The 16,254-nt window shown below is 43.4% G+C and overlaps 2 protein-coding genes across 4 annotated transcripts in view; both read left to right on the top strand.

The window, feature by feature from the left end:
* The window catches only part of ttn.2 (titin, tandem duplicate 2), a 192,346-nt gene that overhangs the window by 36,707 nt on the left and 139,385 nt on the right, over positions 1–16,254 (top strand). For 2 of the 3 annotated variants that reach the window (XM_084478397.1, XM_084478396.1), the window contains exon 38: positions 6,564–6,842. In XM_084478397.1, coding sequence (XP_084334523.1) covers positions 6,564–6,842 — 279 coding nt within the window. Of the gene's footprint in view, positions 1–6,563; positions 6,843–16,113; positions 16,211–16,254 lie in introns of those variants that run through there. The other variant, XM_084478398.1, reaches the window with a different exon arrangement.
* Positions 7,870–16,253, top strand: LOC311358716 (titin-like; the record flags this gene model as incomplete). Its single annotated transcript, XM_084478843.1, has 20 exons — positions 7,870–8,128; positions 8,224–8,502; positions 8,588–8,869; positions 8,970–9,248; positions 9,416–9,703; positions 9,802–10,080; positions 10,190–10,471; positions 10,612–10,890; positions 11,040–11,318; positions 11,416–11,625; positions 12,640–12,828; positions 12,915–13,193; positions 13,298–13,576; positions 13,677–13,843; positions 14,176–14,350; positions 14,444–14,494; positions 15,048–15,329; positions 15,545–15,823; positions 15,929–16,066; positions 16,246–16,253. 20 exons carry the CDS (start codon positions 7,870–7,872, stop codon positions 16,251–16,253), a joined length of 4,563 nt encoding a protein of 1,520 aa, XP_084334969.1.

Genomic DNA, 16,254 nt, shown 5'->3' with positions numbered 1-16,254 from the left:
AAAGATGATAAAGTAGAATTCAAAGGGAAGTCGTCAGAAATGTGTAGCTTCCAGTTTCAGGTCACAGAAACAGCCCCTAAATGTATAATACCACTGACGGCTGTGACAGCAGCGCACGGTACGCCTGTGATCCTGCAGTGCTTGGTGAATGGCAAGCCAAACCCTACTGCTCAGTGGTACAAGGATGGACACCTGGTGCAAGGTAGCCGGTGCATCATCCAGGAGAAAAGCTCCGGCCATTTCAATCTGCTCATCACTAATGTCACACAAAATGATGCTGGGGAGTACAAATGTTTAATCCAAAACCAAGCCGGCCACACCGAAACTACTGCTCTCCTGAAGGTGTTGTAGAACACAAAGAAACAGAAGTGTAAAAGGTATTCTAGGATTGTTTGAGGGTATGAGTAATGGACTAGATGAGGCTCCACTAAATCGTGATGGTTATGTTGGGAAGGTTTTATTTTGTGGAAGCTCAAAGTGAGGGTGTATTGTAGCACACCAGAGCCAATTGTTTTTCAGTAGATTTGTAGATGGTTGTATGGTGTGGTATGGTTGTGCCATTGAAAGGTCAGGGTTTACATTTGCTTTTGAAATCAATTATCAGTTAATGTTAATTTAGACACTCTGTGATATCGATTTTGAATATAATAAATATAACATTTTAAGTAGGGTAATGACAGGATTATAAACATGCATTATTATGTGTTCAGTGAATCAGTTTGTAGTACAGTTTGAAGTCAAAATGTCATCAATTGGATTTTGCTACATGCAAAAATAAAAGATTTTTGTACTAAAATGCAATCCTACCTGGTAATTTCATATATTATGCCATATAATACTGAAACAACAATCTAAAATACCTACATATAGATTTCATTTCATATAACATATTACAAACTGCCCTTTAAATAATAAATTGTATGGGTATATTAAGTATAGGAAGTGTCTCAGCGGATGTGTTAAAATATACATCAACATTCACATAGACACTCATATACATAAACAGTATTCAACAATATTCACAAACTTCTGAAAAAATGGTTTTGGGACCTCAGACTAAACACTGAGGTCACAAGACAACGCTCACAGTGACCCTGACATCTAATTCACCAAATACATACTTTGTAGCATTGAATAGTTAGTACAAAGTTGTATTTTTATTGAAGTGTTTGTTTTGTGAAAGCTATTGATGTCTGTCTCTGATGCAGTATTAATACAAGCTGCTGGTTTAATTTGGATTTGCTGACTGAACATTTACATTTCCTATATATATTTTCAAAATCAATATTATATGATATTATAAGATGATATTTTTGTAAATATGTGTACTTTTAGAGATACTGTTGGTAGAGGCTGAATATTATGAACCCAAACAACAACTATGATACGCTACAAAGCCATGAGCACACAGTTAAATATTTCAGATGAATATTAAAACCTTGGCGTAACTGTACAGAAGTTGTGTTTGTCTGAGTTGGAGTTATACAAGATACAATAAAGGATTTGGTGCAAAGGTGTGATGTGTTTTTTTTAACCTTTTCTTTACACTTAAGAGTCATTGAAATGACAACTGAAGAATCAAGAGATCTTGTAAATCTTCTGAAGCCATCTCATAAGACAGAACATTTTGGTTCAATAAGTTTAAAATACCTAACTTCTAGTGTGAAACAATGTATCAATCACTTATCAATTAGTTGTTCAATATACTAAGCTGTAATAGTACTTTCCAATATGTCTATCAAAATACAAAGAATGTTCTAATAATAATGTATGAGACGTATCAAAGTAAAGATAATTATTAATTAATTAAATAATTATTGCAGGTAAAAGCATTTGATAATGAATTGTTCCTCTGTTGATCAAGTGGTCCCTCCTCATTATCTCCTAACAGAACATTCTAGCATCTCCATGGAGACCAAGCGAGAAGAAACCCACTCCGCTTCTCTACAGCTCCCACAAAAAACTAGGACACTCAAACTCACGCCAGAGCCCAAACGTTACTCTAGTTCTTTAGAGAAGAAAAAAGAAAAGCCAGTTTTCCTTAGCCAGCTGTTTCCAGCTGCTGTGACCGAAGGGGAAACGGCTAGGTTTACCGTCACAGTGGCGGGCTTTCCCAAGCCCTCTGTTCAATGGTTCCACAATGGAAAGGTGATACAAAGCTCCATTGTTTATATACTGATAGAGGGAAAAGAGGAATACACATTGGTAATCACCAAGCTTACTTCTGACTATGAAGGAGAGTATTCCTGTACTGCCACAAATATAATTGGCCAAACCACCTGCTCCACATACCTGGAAGTTAAAAAGAGTGATGTTAGTAAGGCAGAGAAATGGGTTGAACAAATGTTCAAGGTTAAAGGTCAACCTCCCACATTCACTGTAGAGTTTCACTCTGAAAGATCCCCTGAGGGAGGAGAAGTTTCCTTTAAATATGAAGCACGTGGACACCCAGTTCCAGATGTTAAATGGTTTAAAGGTGCTTTTCAGATCCAACCAAATAGGAACTGTATCATAGTCAACAACTCGGATGGCTCTGGCTTCATCCAAATAAAGAGCATCAAACAGGAGGACAGCGGCATCTACACTTGTAAGGCCTCCAACCATTTTGGAGAGGCTTCATGTAGTGCTGAACTGGTGGTTTTTAGGGAGGCTGTTCAGCAGGAACAGAGCACAGTCATTCAAGAAAGAGGCTACAAAGTAACCATGAATGAGCAAGCCACAGAGTCACGCTTGTACCAGGTCAGCCTTCCAGGACAGGAAAGGTCTAGTTCAGATCAGATGGTTTACACCATTGGCACTGAGGACAGGCAGGTCATTCCCAGTGAGCAGGTGGGCACCATTAGAGAGCTGAATATTTCTGCTGCCACTCTCCAGAGAGAACAGGTCACCCATCAGGCTGCCGTTCTGCAGTCCCATGAAGTGGAGGAGAGGGTGTCAGTGGCTCCTGCCCACCCATCCCACATTTCAGCAGTCCCTCTCAGACAGCTTCACATGGCAGCATTCACATCCTCTGTCTTGGAGAGTCAAGACCTCACAGAGCAACACTGTGATCGCATTCTGAGTCCAGAGCTTTTCAAGTTGCAGGCCGCAGAGGAGAAAAAGTCTAAAATGATGTCAGCCTTATCTGAGGAGGTCCTGACTCTCTCTACTGTTAGTACAGAGCCTCTGGGTGACAGGGTGTCAGCTAAGATCATACCCACCTCAGAACCAAAGCATGTTGTTAGTGGGCCACAGGTGGATGCACAGCTGCTCCTCCTGAGGGAGTCATCTCATGACATCCCCCAGCCCCAGCAAGAGAGGAGCTATCAGGTGAAGGAAGGTGTTAAGATCTTATACTCTGCCCAGTTAGCAGAGAAGCGTGTGCTGCTTGAGGGCCACATCACCCAGCTAGCCTCAGCAGAATCTGCTGTCAAATCCTCATCGAGCAAAGAACAGGCCAGACCCGTCTTGGCCACAGTCAGTGAGACCAAGCAGGCTTTATCCAAAGAGACCGTGTTCTCGATGCAGAGGCCTGATCAGGAGATGGCTCATCTCTGTAGAGATATAGTGATGAAGGAAGCCCTCAAAGCAGAGGGGCAGGCTCTTCAAGCTGAACACACTCAACAGCTGCAGAGTCTGGACAGTGCAGAGATCATTCAGTCCCAGGTTGAGCCAGAGCAGTTATTGCACCTGCAGGTCATCACAGACCAGGACCTCCTCCCTTTTGAGGAGAGGTTCATATGTGACAAGCCAGCTCCAGAAAGGTTGAGCAGCAAGAAAAGTCCAACCATTTTACACAGTGTCAGCCATATTGATCAAAGGACTGTGGTGTGTGAACATAGAAAAGGGTTTGATGCTACCCCTAGCACCATTACAATCCAGCCCATAAAAGAGGTTCAGGCTTCACTCCATCTTCACTCCCACCAGCTTGTGCAGAAACTAGCTAAAGAGGGACTACTTGTCGTTGAGAAACCGAAGCAACAGCTGGCAGCACAGAAACAGGAGAAGGCCAGGAATCATGCAGCTATCTCCGAGGAGAGAAGGGAGATCACAGCAGATTATCACAAAGATCTTGATGTGTCTGTGACAGGAGTTAAATCACAGCTTAGATCTGAGCCTAGACCTCAGAACATCCTCCAGGTCTCCTTTCACCCAATGCAGCTCCCAAAGGAGACTATTTTCAGTAGTGACATGAAACAGCAGCGTGCCTTAGTTCAGAAGGAGGAGCATTGGAATTTAATGAATGTCACCACTGTAGAAGATAGCCAGGCTTTGGAGGAGGGCCATACCGAGAGTCTGACTGCTGTGGATAAATTCACCTGCCAGACAGCTGTAGAGCCTAAGGTTCCCACAGAGCCAGTCCAGGTTGAGAAGAAGGAGATCTCTACTGAGATCAGCTTGTCTCTAGAGGCAGCAGAGCAGGACTTTGCGGTTCAGATCCAGGAGGGCCAGTCAGTCAGACAGTCAATCATGATGGACGAGAAGCGTGTGCTGAAAGGGGAGTTTTCTCATGAGATTATCAAGTCAGAGTCCTCTAAAATCTGTTTTACAACACAGCCAAAACTTTCTTTAATGGCACCACAGTCTGAAGAGAGCACAGCCCTGCCCAAAGAGCTGACCTTTGTGATTCAGATTCCCAAACCATCCAGTGTGAATATTAGACATCAGCTGAAAGATGCTCTTCAGTCTGCTGTGGCCCAGGAACAACCACTGCTACTCGCCGAAGTGGTGGGGAAGTTAGAGGCGGCACAGATCCAGGAAGTAAAGGTTCAGAAAGAGCCAAAACGTTCAATGTTTACATACCTTGTCACGTCATCTGGTGCCCCCATAGAAATCTCTCTGGCTTTTGATGGTGAGTACCCCCAGACAGCTGACCTGAGGTCTGAACTGCAGGCAGCCTTCCACTCTATAGTTTACCAGGAGTCCCAGGCCCTGACTCTGGAACAGCCCAGTACTATGCTTCTAGACAGGCCTCAGAGAATGCAGGTAATTTCTGCTCCCTCAAAGGAAATGCTGTCATCTGTGGTTGAGTCCATCCACGTAGCGGAAAGTATTGTGGATTTTACTGCAACTCAGATTCAGGCTGCTTCTATTAAAACAGAATCTGGCTTGGTGCTAGATTCTCTGAGCACAGAGCAGCAGGTGGTCATTCAGGAAGACAAGGTGAAGAAACAGGTTATCCAGGTCTCCAGTGAGGTTCATTTGGCTTCTGAGCAGTCATTGCAGGTGAGCAGACAGGAGGTGAAGTCTGTGAAGAGCCAGCAAGACGTAGCGGCTGTCGATGTGGTCAGCATCAGATCTAGTTCCAGCACCACAGAGCAGTCTATAGACATTTCTGTTCAGAGGGAGAGCCGGGAAATGACCTTTAAGGGGGAATTAACATTGTCCAACCCTGCCATAGTCACCTCTCTGCAGGATTTATCTGTTGACGAGGACAGTATGGTAAAGTTTAGTACCACCATAGAGTATGTCACCAAGGTAAACTGGCTTTTCAATGATAAATTGGTCAAATCTGGCAAAGAGTTCAAGTGTTCTAAAGACAATGACACATACACACTGATTATCAACAAAGCTATCAAGGAGAAGCATCAAGGAGAATATATCTGTGAGGCTGAGAACGAAGCTGGCAAGACAACAACATCTTCAAGACTCACTGTGGTCTCAAGAGGTTTGAATCCAGGCAGATCAGATCTTATCTATCCATCACTCCACCTGCAACCAACTAACAGAACCATGCACACCAGTCACGTCAACAAAATAACCTTAACCATAGAAGACCATTTTAAGTAGCTCTGTTTTATTGAACTTTGTTGGATCACGGTTTTCATTTCTGAAAACCAGAACCTGAATCCAGGCAGATCAGATCTTATCTATCCATCACTCCACCTGCAACCAACTAACAGAACCATGCACACCAGTCACGTCAACAAAATAACCTTAACCATAGAAGACCATTTTAAGTAGCTCTGTTTTATTGAACTTTGTTGGATCACGGTTTTCATTTCACTCTTAAGAAGGTCACTTTTACTAACTCACCATGGAAACATCTTGATATGGGTCTGTAGACCAGATCTCTTTAGCCTGGGGATCTGCTCAGTTCAGTAGTAGACAAGCATCAGGCTTTGTCTAATGTCTTTAAGATCTGGTCTTCACCTCATCAACGTCTCATTCTCTCCATCAGCTCTTGGTTCATGCATGTTCCCAGGACTCCATTCTTTTTATTCTTGCCAGAACAAGAGCCCCCGTGCTTTTAAAATATTAAGATACATCAGAACACCATTGGTGCAGGAAGGACAGCATTATAACATTTAGTACAATCATTCACACACCGTTCAGGTCCATTCGATCATAAAGCACACCATGTTTATTCAGCACGGGGTCACTGTTCGTCCTTTCTTTCCTTTCAACCTCCATTGTCTTTCTTTCCCACAGTCATCATTTTTCTTTTCCACAGTCACCTACTGGAATGAATCTCATCATCGCTGTGCATTCCACCATTCCAGAACATTATTTCTATCACGCTTTATTAAATGGTGATGAACACATTGATGTGATGACTAATTCAATCTCATTCTGTTCCTCAGTACCACCAATCTTCAAGCAGAGGATAAGCTCTATGGAGATCAACGTTGGCGGCTATGCCAAGATGGAATGTGAGATTGAAGATGCTCCGAACGTGACCTTCAAATGGTACAAGTCGGCTGTGGAGATACGGCAGAGCGACAAATACCGGATCCTCAGCCACCAAGGCGGCTCAGCCCTGGAGCTCCAGAGCCCCACCAAGGCTGACAGCGGGGAATACAGCTGCAAGGCCTCCAACCAGCACGGCGCCGACAGCTGCTCCGCCACTGTGAATGTCACTGGTAAGAGAACCACTGTGTGGTCTTTAAATCCTCTTTCTGTATGAGGTACAGAGTGGTGTTTGTATAACCGAGTTGGTAAGAGGTTGGTTAAATATGTGTTCTTTACCTTACCTATCTTACGTCCACATATTTGCCAAATTTATTATTTGTCAAAGTTTGGAACATTGAAGTTGGTCCAGACTGTTCATATTTATATCCTGTTTTTCTACATGTTTACCTACTCTCCTTAGAAATGTACCCGCCAGTATTTGTATCAAAATCAGAACCAATGACATTATATGTTGGTAAACGCACCGTGTTCCAGTGCTCAGTCACTGGAACTTCACCGATGGAAGTTGTCTGGCACAAGAACAACATAGCAATCTCTTCTGAGGGGAACTATTTGATGAAAAGTGAAAAGAACAAGTATTCCCTTGAGATTACATGCCTTGAGCTATCCCATCAGGGGGTGTACCTCTGTAAAGCCTCCAACCCTGTTGGCACTGCTACCTTCACCACAGAGCTCAGGGTTGTCAGTAAGCCAAGCTTTGTGAAGGCGTTTGAGCCAGTGTCTGCAGCTGTCGATGAGGCACTGCACCTGGAGTGTCAGGTGGATGAAGACACTGGTGTGTTTGTCACCTGGACCAGGGATGGCAAAAAGGTCCACCAGACCATGGAGTGTAAAATGTGGTTTGAGGAAAAAGTGGCTGTTCTTGAGATCCCCAAGTCTAAATTGAAGGACTCTGGGAAATATGTCTGTACAGCCACAAACGAGGCAGGGAGTTCGACCTGCCAGGCTGAGGTCACTGTTCAAGGTAAGATCTTAAGGGTGTGATTTCCGTGTTTTCATGACCAGATGCACAGCACCGTCCATCACGCTGGTGGTGTATTGTTGAGCCCTCTCTTGCTGTTGCTAACACACTCTTGCTTTTCTTAAGTATTTCTCTCATGTACACTTCTCTCTTGGTAGTAACGCCATGTTTATCTCTTTTCAATGATAAAACAAACAAACGGGACACTTCTAGAGCCCCCTGCCTTTGTCAAGAAGATGGAGCCGAAGTTGACTTGGAAAAAGGGCATAGCTGCCCGCTTACAGTGCACAATTAAAGGATCTCCAGAACTCCGTGTCCACTGGTTTTGCAACAACAGAGAGCTCAGCCATGGAGATAAATATAAAATCTCCTTCAAGAATGGAGCAGCCACTCTGGAGATGGTGAATGTTCTTGTTACAGACAGTGGGACGTACATCTGTGAGGTTTCAAATGATGCTGGCAGTGATAGCTGTAACACCCTGATAGCAGTTAAAGGTTTGTCAAACTATTTGAAAAGTCCTGGAGTCAACGTAGAATAAGACGCAGGAGGGACTTTCTGTGTGTAATCTTAATGTTTTCTTGCCTCTCAGAACCACCCTCATTTAAGAAGGAGCTGAAAACAATGGAGGCTATTAAAGGAAGTCCAGCTCACCTTGAGTGTGAGATTACAGGAACAGGTCCTTTTGAAATCAACTGGTTCAAAAATAAGAAAGCTATTGCCTCTGATCAAAGATACAAGGTGGTTTCCCAAGAGTCTCTGGCACGGCTTGAGATTCAGACATTTGAAAGTGCAGATGTCGGAGACTACGAGTGTGTTGCTTCCAATGATGTGGGTAAAATAAGCACTAAGGCACTAGCTAAACTAAAAGGTTAGTACTTGTTGGTTTAGTGAAAGGCATACATTGGTTGTTAAGTCAAAGCCTTGAATGATGACATTTTACATGTTTTGTGTAGAACCACCATCATTCTCAAAAAGAGTTGAGAGTGTTGTGGCAGTGTTGGATAACACAGTCAAACTTCAAGGCAGTATAAAAGGATCAGCTCCTCTCACTGTTAAATGGACAAAAGACTCTGAGATCCTAAGAGATGATGATCCCAATATCAGCATGAGATTTGAGAACAATGTTGCCAGCCTTACAATATCCACTGTCACTATCAGCCATGGTGGAAAGTATACATGCCAAGCAGAGAACAAGGCAGGGCAACAGAAATGTGAAGCTACTTTGACTGTTCAAGGTCAGTATATAATATGAATCCCTAATGATGAATATGAAAAATATATGAAGGACTTTGAGCCAGTTATGTCCCTACAACTAACTGAACTATCTTACCTCAGAACCCGCCAGAATCGTAGAACCTGCAGAGTCCATTAGTGTGACTGCAGGAGATTCAGCCACATTGGAATGTACAATCGCTGGAAGCCCAGACCTCAAGGTGAAATGGTTTAAAGATGGAAAGGAGGTGATGAGTGGTCGTAAATACAAAATCACTCTGAAGGAGAAAACTGCCATGTTAAAAATTTTGGCAGCAGAAAAAGACGACACTTCTGAATTCAGGATGGAGGTGACCAACAAAGTGGGCAAGGACCAGTGCACATGCTCCGTTACCGTCCTAGGTTAGCTGTTTACCTCTTCGATATGGTGCTATTAACAGATTGACAATATCTAATGCATAATTTGTTATATTTCTTACACATGAAACCTCTTTCAATATCAATAATCTTTGAGATAATTGAACTGTTGAACTCCTAACTAGCTGAGATGTTTTCTCTTCAACAACCAGATCGGACAATGCCTCCAACTTTCACTAAGTCACTGAAAAGGGTTGATGGTTGCATCTCTGCGGATGTCTCCATGGACTGTAAAGTGTCCGGTTCCCAACCAATGACCATCATTTGGTTCAAGGATGATGCAGAGATTGCGTCTGGGGGAAGGTTCCTGTCAGAGTTCAAAGATAGCTCTGCTACTCTGAAAATCATGAAGCTACAGAAAGCTGACTCAGGAGTTTATAAATGCAGAGCTAAAAATTCTGCTGGCTTTAAAGAAACAAGTGGCACTCTCTATGTCAAAGGTTATGGATAATTCAGACTTTTTCCATCATGTTGATCTTTTGTCTTATGCCAATAACGATTTAATGTTGACATAACATATGCATGTCTTGGTTTCTAGAGCCCCCAGCTTTCACAGTGAAACCAGAAAACCTAGAGGTAATACCAGGCTCCACTGTTTGTTTGAAATCAGCCTTCACTGGAACAGCTCCTCTGGCTGTCAAGTGGTTCAGAGAAGAAAAGGAAATTTCCACTGGAGGCTTATATTTCATTAAGAAAGATCCCTCATACAGCTCCTTGGAACTCCACTCAGTGAAACCCAGTGACTCTGCTAAGTTCACATGCCAAGTATCCAACGATGCTGGGAAAGTGGATTGTACTGCTGTCCTCTTTGTAAAAGGTGGCTTGTTTTGTACATTGTTTTATCTGCATATTGAAATCCTCTGGTCTTTAACTTAGATATAATGAAATCAATATTCACTCTTGTCCCATCATCCCTCTCCTCCCAGAACCTCCTATGTTTGAGAAGAAGCTGGAGGCTATTAAGATGGTCACCAGTGGCAGCTCTGTGAAGATAGAGTGCAGAGCCACAGGAACCCCTGTCATCTCTTATAAATGGTTCAAGGATGAGATAGAAGTCAGCAGTAGTCCTAAATACACCATGGTTGTGACTGACTCAGTGGCCTCTCTGGAGGTGGTAGACAGCAGCGTGGAGGATTGTGGAGATTATCTCTGTGTGGCTTCCAGCGAGGCTGGAAGTGACCGCTGTTGCTGTACCATGACAGTCGAAGGTTGGTTCCATTTTGATTTATTTGCTCAGTTTAACTAATACTATAGATGGATATATTTGGTTTGACTCTGAGGGATATGCATTTGATAAGTATTATCACGTGTAGTGGAGTTTGCTCACAAAGCTTCCATCTTCTTTTAGAGCCCCCAGTATTTGTGCGTTGTTTGGACTCCAAAGACGTAGTGAAAGGCTCTGAACTAGTTCTGGAGGGACAGCTGTCTGGCTCTGGTCCATTCAGTGTCTCCTTTTATAAAAATGCGAAACTGCTCAGGAATGACAAGAGACACAAAGTGACTGTGAAGGACCACCAGGTGGTGCTGCAAGTGCTGTCAGTAGAGGCAGCAGATACAGGATCTTACAAGTGTCATGTGGAGAACAAGGTGGGAAACACCTCGAGTGAATGTCAAGTAACACTCAAAGGTATACCATATTTCTTTAATTCATCCATTCATTTGGTTTCCTTTGCTAGTAGCAAATCAAAACCCTATCATTTCAATTATTTTTTTGAAATAGTCACTGTTGGAAGAGAAGAAGAATTTATTCATGTGATGTTTTTATGAACCTTGTAGAACCACCATCGTTTGTTCATAAGCTTGAGAACATGAGCTGCCTGGTGTCCAAGGAGGTGTCTCTACAATGTTCTCTGAAGGGTTCTGAACCCATGACGGTGTCCTGGCTTAAAGATGACCATGAGCTCAAAGAAGCTGAACACATTAATATTACATATGAGAATAAGATCGCCCTTCTCCACATTACCAGTGTACATGCCGACCACTCTGGCAAGTACACCTGCCTGTCTCACAACCAGGCAGGGAGCCAGAAATGTTCTGCTGTTCTGACTGTAAAAGGTTGGTTCTGAAGTCTATTGTGTCTTAGCTTGCGCCCATATAATATTTCATTACTTTATGTATATCCTGTTTAACATCATAACAAACTGTTCATCAGAACCGGCTAAGATCAAAGAGGAGGCAAGGTCAATCAGTGTCACCCAGGGAGATCCAGCCGCTCTTGAATGTCGGTTCTCAGGCACCAAACCGCTCAAGACCACATGGCTGAAGGGTGGAAAGGAGCTAGCCTCTGGAAAGAGATATAAGATTCAGAGCACTGACACAAGCTCCATACTGAAGATCCTGAAAACAGAGACAAATGATAGTGGTGAATACACCTTTGAGGTGTCAAATGATGTTGGACAAAATTGTTGTGAAGCTTCACTAACTATTCTAGGTCAGTACATTTTAAGCACTATACAAGTGCATTGTAAGTATTAGTACTGAATGCTGCCATATGTAATTATATATTCTCACTATGTTTCTTTAAATGTCAGATCAAATACTTCCACCATCTTTCACAAGAAAATTGAAGCAGATGGAGAGTATCAAAGGATCATTTGCCCACCTAGAGTGTCTTGTGTCAGGCTCGCTGCCTATCGCTCTTCAGTGGTACAAAGATGAAAAGGAGATCCAGACTGATGAAAAACACAAATGCACATTCTTTGAAAATTTGGCTTTCTTGGAAATATCTCGTCTTGACAGTAAAGACAGTGGCAGCTATACCTGCATAGCTAGAAACAAAGCTGGATCAGACCAGTGCTCTGGCATCCTTTTAGTCAAAGGTTAGACCACATTTCTTGTTACCAGTATTCTTTAAAATTACATAAGCAGAGTTTGAAATTGTAAAAGTAAAATGTCATATTTAATCCACCAACAGAACCACCATGTGTTCTGGAAAGGCCAGAATCCACGTCTGTTTTACCTGGGTCAAAGGTCAAGTTTAATGTCCTGATCTCCGGCACCCCACCTTTGACCATTAAATGGTTTAAAGACAAAAAGGAGATTTTATCAAGCTCTGACTGCTATGTGATCAAAGACAACACCTCCACCTTGCTGGAGATCTTCTTTGCGAAGACCTCAGATTCTGCAGACTATATCTGTGAGATCAAGAATGATGTCGGCGCCACTTCATGCCAGGCAGCACTCTATGTCAAAGGTTACACATTTTCTCATCAAGTCAATATCAATTGTACATTCAGTGTTTTCTCCCCCGATATTTACACTCTTTGTTTCATTATGCCCATAGAGCCCCCAAAATTCATTCGAAGCCCTGAACGCCTGTCTGTTGTCCGTCCTGGTCAAAATAAATTATTTGAATGTCAGGTGACCGGAACTCCAGAGATAGACATTAACTGGTTCAGAGGCAGCTCAGAGATCGTTCCCAGCAATAGATACAAGACGTCCTTTATAAACTCTGTCGCCACCCTGGAGCTCAGTGGGGCTGAGGTCAGAGACAGCGGGCAATTCTACTGCGAGGCCCGGAATGAGGCCGGCAGCGAGAGTTGCAGTATGGAACTACATGTCAAAGGTCAGTTTGGTCGGAAGGTTTGTACTTAAGTGAATGTCTTTTCAACTCAAACAAGTGTTGAATAAATCTTGTATCTCTCGTCTCAGAACCTCCAACATTTGTTAGAGAACTTTCACCGGCTGACGTAGTGAAGGGATCCATCGCCTGCTTTGAGTGTGGAGTTGCAGGAACAGCTCCATTTGAGATAACTTGGTTCAAAAACACAAAGCAGATAAAGAGCAGTGGGAAATACGCAATCTCCCAGGTCACCGGTACTCTGACCCTGGAGGTGCAGAAGTGTGACACTATAGATGTCGGGGAGTACCAGTGCACTGTATCTAACGAGGTCGGAAGCTCAACCTGTAAAACGACACTTAGCATCAAAGGTTGGTATTTTCAGTGTTTTTAAGGACATCAACATTTGGAATGTGATACAGATTTGAGTTCCTTTCTGACCATGATTGTGAATCTGTCATGTGTTAAATGATAGAGCCACCAAGCTTTACCCAGAAGTTTGAGAACGTCATCACCGTCTTGGGCACAATGGCAGAGTTTCAGTGTGCCGTTAAGGGCTCCCCAACCCTTTCTGTACAATGGCAAAAAGATGAGAATTGGATCTTGGAAGATCCTAAGATAGAGAGGACATTTGAGAACAATGTTGCCATGCTCAGGATAGCAGCCTGTGAGGCCAGTCACAGTGGAAAATACACCTGCCAGGTGGCCAATGAGGCTGGGCAGGACAGGTGCTTCTCCATCCTAACAGTACAAGGTATTGCTTTGCATATATAACAACCCATTCATAAATGTTTGCCGTTTTTGTCCTTTGGTCAGAAGTTAGGGAGATGCTGATGTTTTTGTATGCCTTGTAGAACCCCCACAGATCCCAGAGAAGCCTGAGGTGATTAAGGTGACAGTTGGAGACCCAGTCAGTCTGGACTGTAAAGTAACGGGTTCCCCTCAGCTCAAAGTCAAATGGATGAAAAATGGCAAAGAGCTGCAGTCAATTAGGCAACATAAACTGAGCTTCGACAACAATGTCAGTAAACTGTCGATACACTCAGCCCAGAGTGAAGACGGGGGAGAATATATCTTTGAAGTGGCCAACCACATCAGTAGCTGCAGCTGTAAAGTTAAATTGATCGTTTTAGGTTGGTGCAAACACAAATAAATAATCCTATCATCTCTCAAAATCTGTTTATAATATGTACACATTTGTTCAATGCTAACCATGTCGGCATTGTTCTTCTGGTAACAGAGCAAGTAATCCCACCAAGCTTCATCAAACCACTGTCAGAATTCCAGGAGATTTTGGGCTCCTTTGTGCAAATCTTATGCAAAGTGTCTGGATCTCTTCCCATATCTGTGGAGTGGCAGAAAGATGGAAGCAAAATCTCCAGTGGAGTGAAACACAAGCTAATCCAGCAGGATAACTCTGTGTCAATAGAGATCGAACAGCTAGAGAAGTCTGATGCAGGCTCCTACTCTTGCAAATTGACCAACAAAGCTGGAAGCTGTGAAAGCCACGGAACCCTCAGAGTGAAAGGTTAGAGGACATTAAATCATGGAACCCCATGACACATGTTGTGGTGTGGTAAGGTGAGTACCTCTTTAACCCTATTCGTCTTGTTCTCTTCAGAACCCCCCAGCTTTACTCTGCTGCCTGAGTCTCAGGCTGCCTTGCCCAATGGTAATGTGCGCTTCAAAGGCACATTCACAGGCAGTGCTCCCTTCACCGTGAAATGGTTGAAGGATGACACAGAGCTCATGACTGGGCCAACATGTTTTACAGGACTGGAAGGACAGTCCTGCTTCTTAGATCTTTACTCTGTATCCCTGGCCCACAGTGGAGTCTACTCTTGTCAAGTCAGCAATGATGCTGGTTCTGCCCGCTGCAGTGCAGACTTAAGAGTCAAAGGTTGGCTTGCCCTCATTCTTCAGCTCTAACTTGGCATATCATCACTGAGCATCTTACCCACTCTCCATGCATTGCCTTCAGTCATCACTTTTCACGCTCTTGAGTGTCCTGTCTGTTATGCAGTCTGCTTCATATTTGTTCTTATTTCCTATAATGCTGTATGCTATATGCAGAACATTACATCTGTATGTCCTGCAGTCATCTTTCTGCAGTAACTTACTAATAGCTTTCTGACTTACCTTGTTTGTTTCAAACCGCTTTCCATGTCTGTTTAATGGCGTTCATATGTCCACCAGCTAACATGTCTAAATTTTGGCTCTTCCAGAACCACCTGAGTTTGTGCTGAAACTCCCTGGCACAAAGTTTGTGAAAAAGGGTGAGCCACTCCATCTGGAGTGCAAGATCAGTGGCACGGCTCCTCTGAAAATGACCTGGTACAAAAATGACAGTCAGGTCACAGAGGGGAGCAACATAAGGATGTCCTTTGTTGACTCAGTAGCAGTCCTAGAACTGCTCACCACCAGCTTCCGTGACGATGGAGTTTACACCTGCGAAGCTCAGAATGATGCTGGCAGTGTGAGCTGCAGCACCACCGTTACTGTTAAAGGTCAGACACTGATGACTCAGTCAGACTACTATCTATTATATGATGTCTTCTGCTGTTGCTCTGACTGTCTGATGCATTGGCTGTCCAGTTCAGACTCCAGTGTATCATTCAGACAGGAGAGATTAATTGCAGTTTTTTGGGAGACATTGGTCAAGAATTTCAGTCTGGCTACCTTGTCCTGAATGCCTCTTAACAGCTGTTTGATGTTTTTGTAGACCCACCCTCTTTCATCAAAGTACTTCAGCCATTCGAGGGGCTGAAGGCCAAAGATGTGAGTCTGTACTGTGAGATCAGCGGTACAGCGCCCTTTCAGATCACCTGGCTCAAAGACAGAAAGCCTCTCATGGAGAGCAGGAAGTGTAAGATGCTGAGCGAGGGCAGTTCAGCCACTCTGCATATCATTGGACTTGAGCCTTCAGATGCTGGCGAATACGAGTGCAAAGTGTCGAACAGTGTAGGAAGTGAAACCTGCCAGACGTCAGTTAAACTCAGAGGTCAGTAGAAATGCGATGGTGTCAAATCAAAATCATAAATATTGGATTTGCGGATTACTTTGTCACCCTGCTGACTTTCCATCTCTGCGTTTTTCCTCTCTTCAGAGCCGCCGTCGTTTGTGAAGAGACTGTCAAACATGACAGCTATATTTGGAGAGGAGGTGACCCTTGTTGCCACAGTTAAAGGCTCTGAACCCATTACTGTGTCCTGGGTTCAGGACAAGGATCACATTCTCAGGGATGGTGACAACAGGAAAATCACCTTTGAAAACAACCAGGTCACACTTAGAGTCTTTAAGGCTGATGCCACCACTGCAGGAAAATACACCTGCCAACTGACAAATGATGCTGGCAATGTGGAATGTTTTGCTAACTTGACTATTCTAGGTTTGTAACTATCTAATTATCTTTTTCTCTTGCAGTTCTTTGAT

The sequence above is a fragment of the Micromesistius poutassou genome (assembly GCF_964030765.1).
Source record: "Micromesistius poutassou genome assembly, chromosome: 14".
In the NCBI taxonomy this organism is placed as follows: Eukaryota; Metazoa; Chordata; class Actinopteri; order Gadiformes; family Gadidae; genus Micromesistius; species Micromesistius poutassou.
This window is presented reverse-complemented; position numbering and strand designations above follow the sequence as displayed.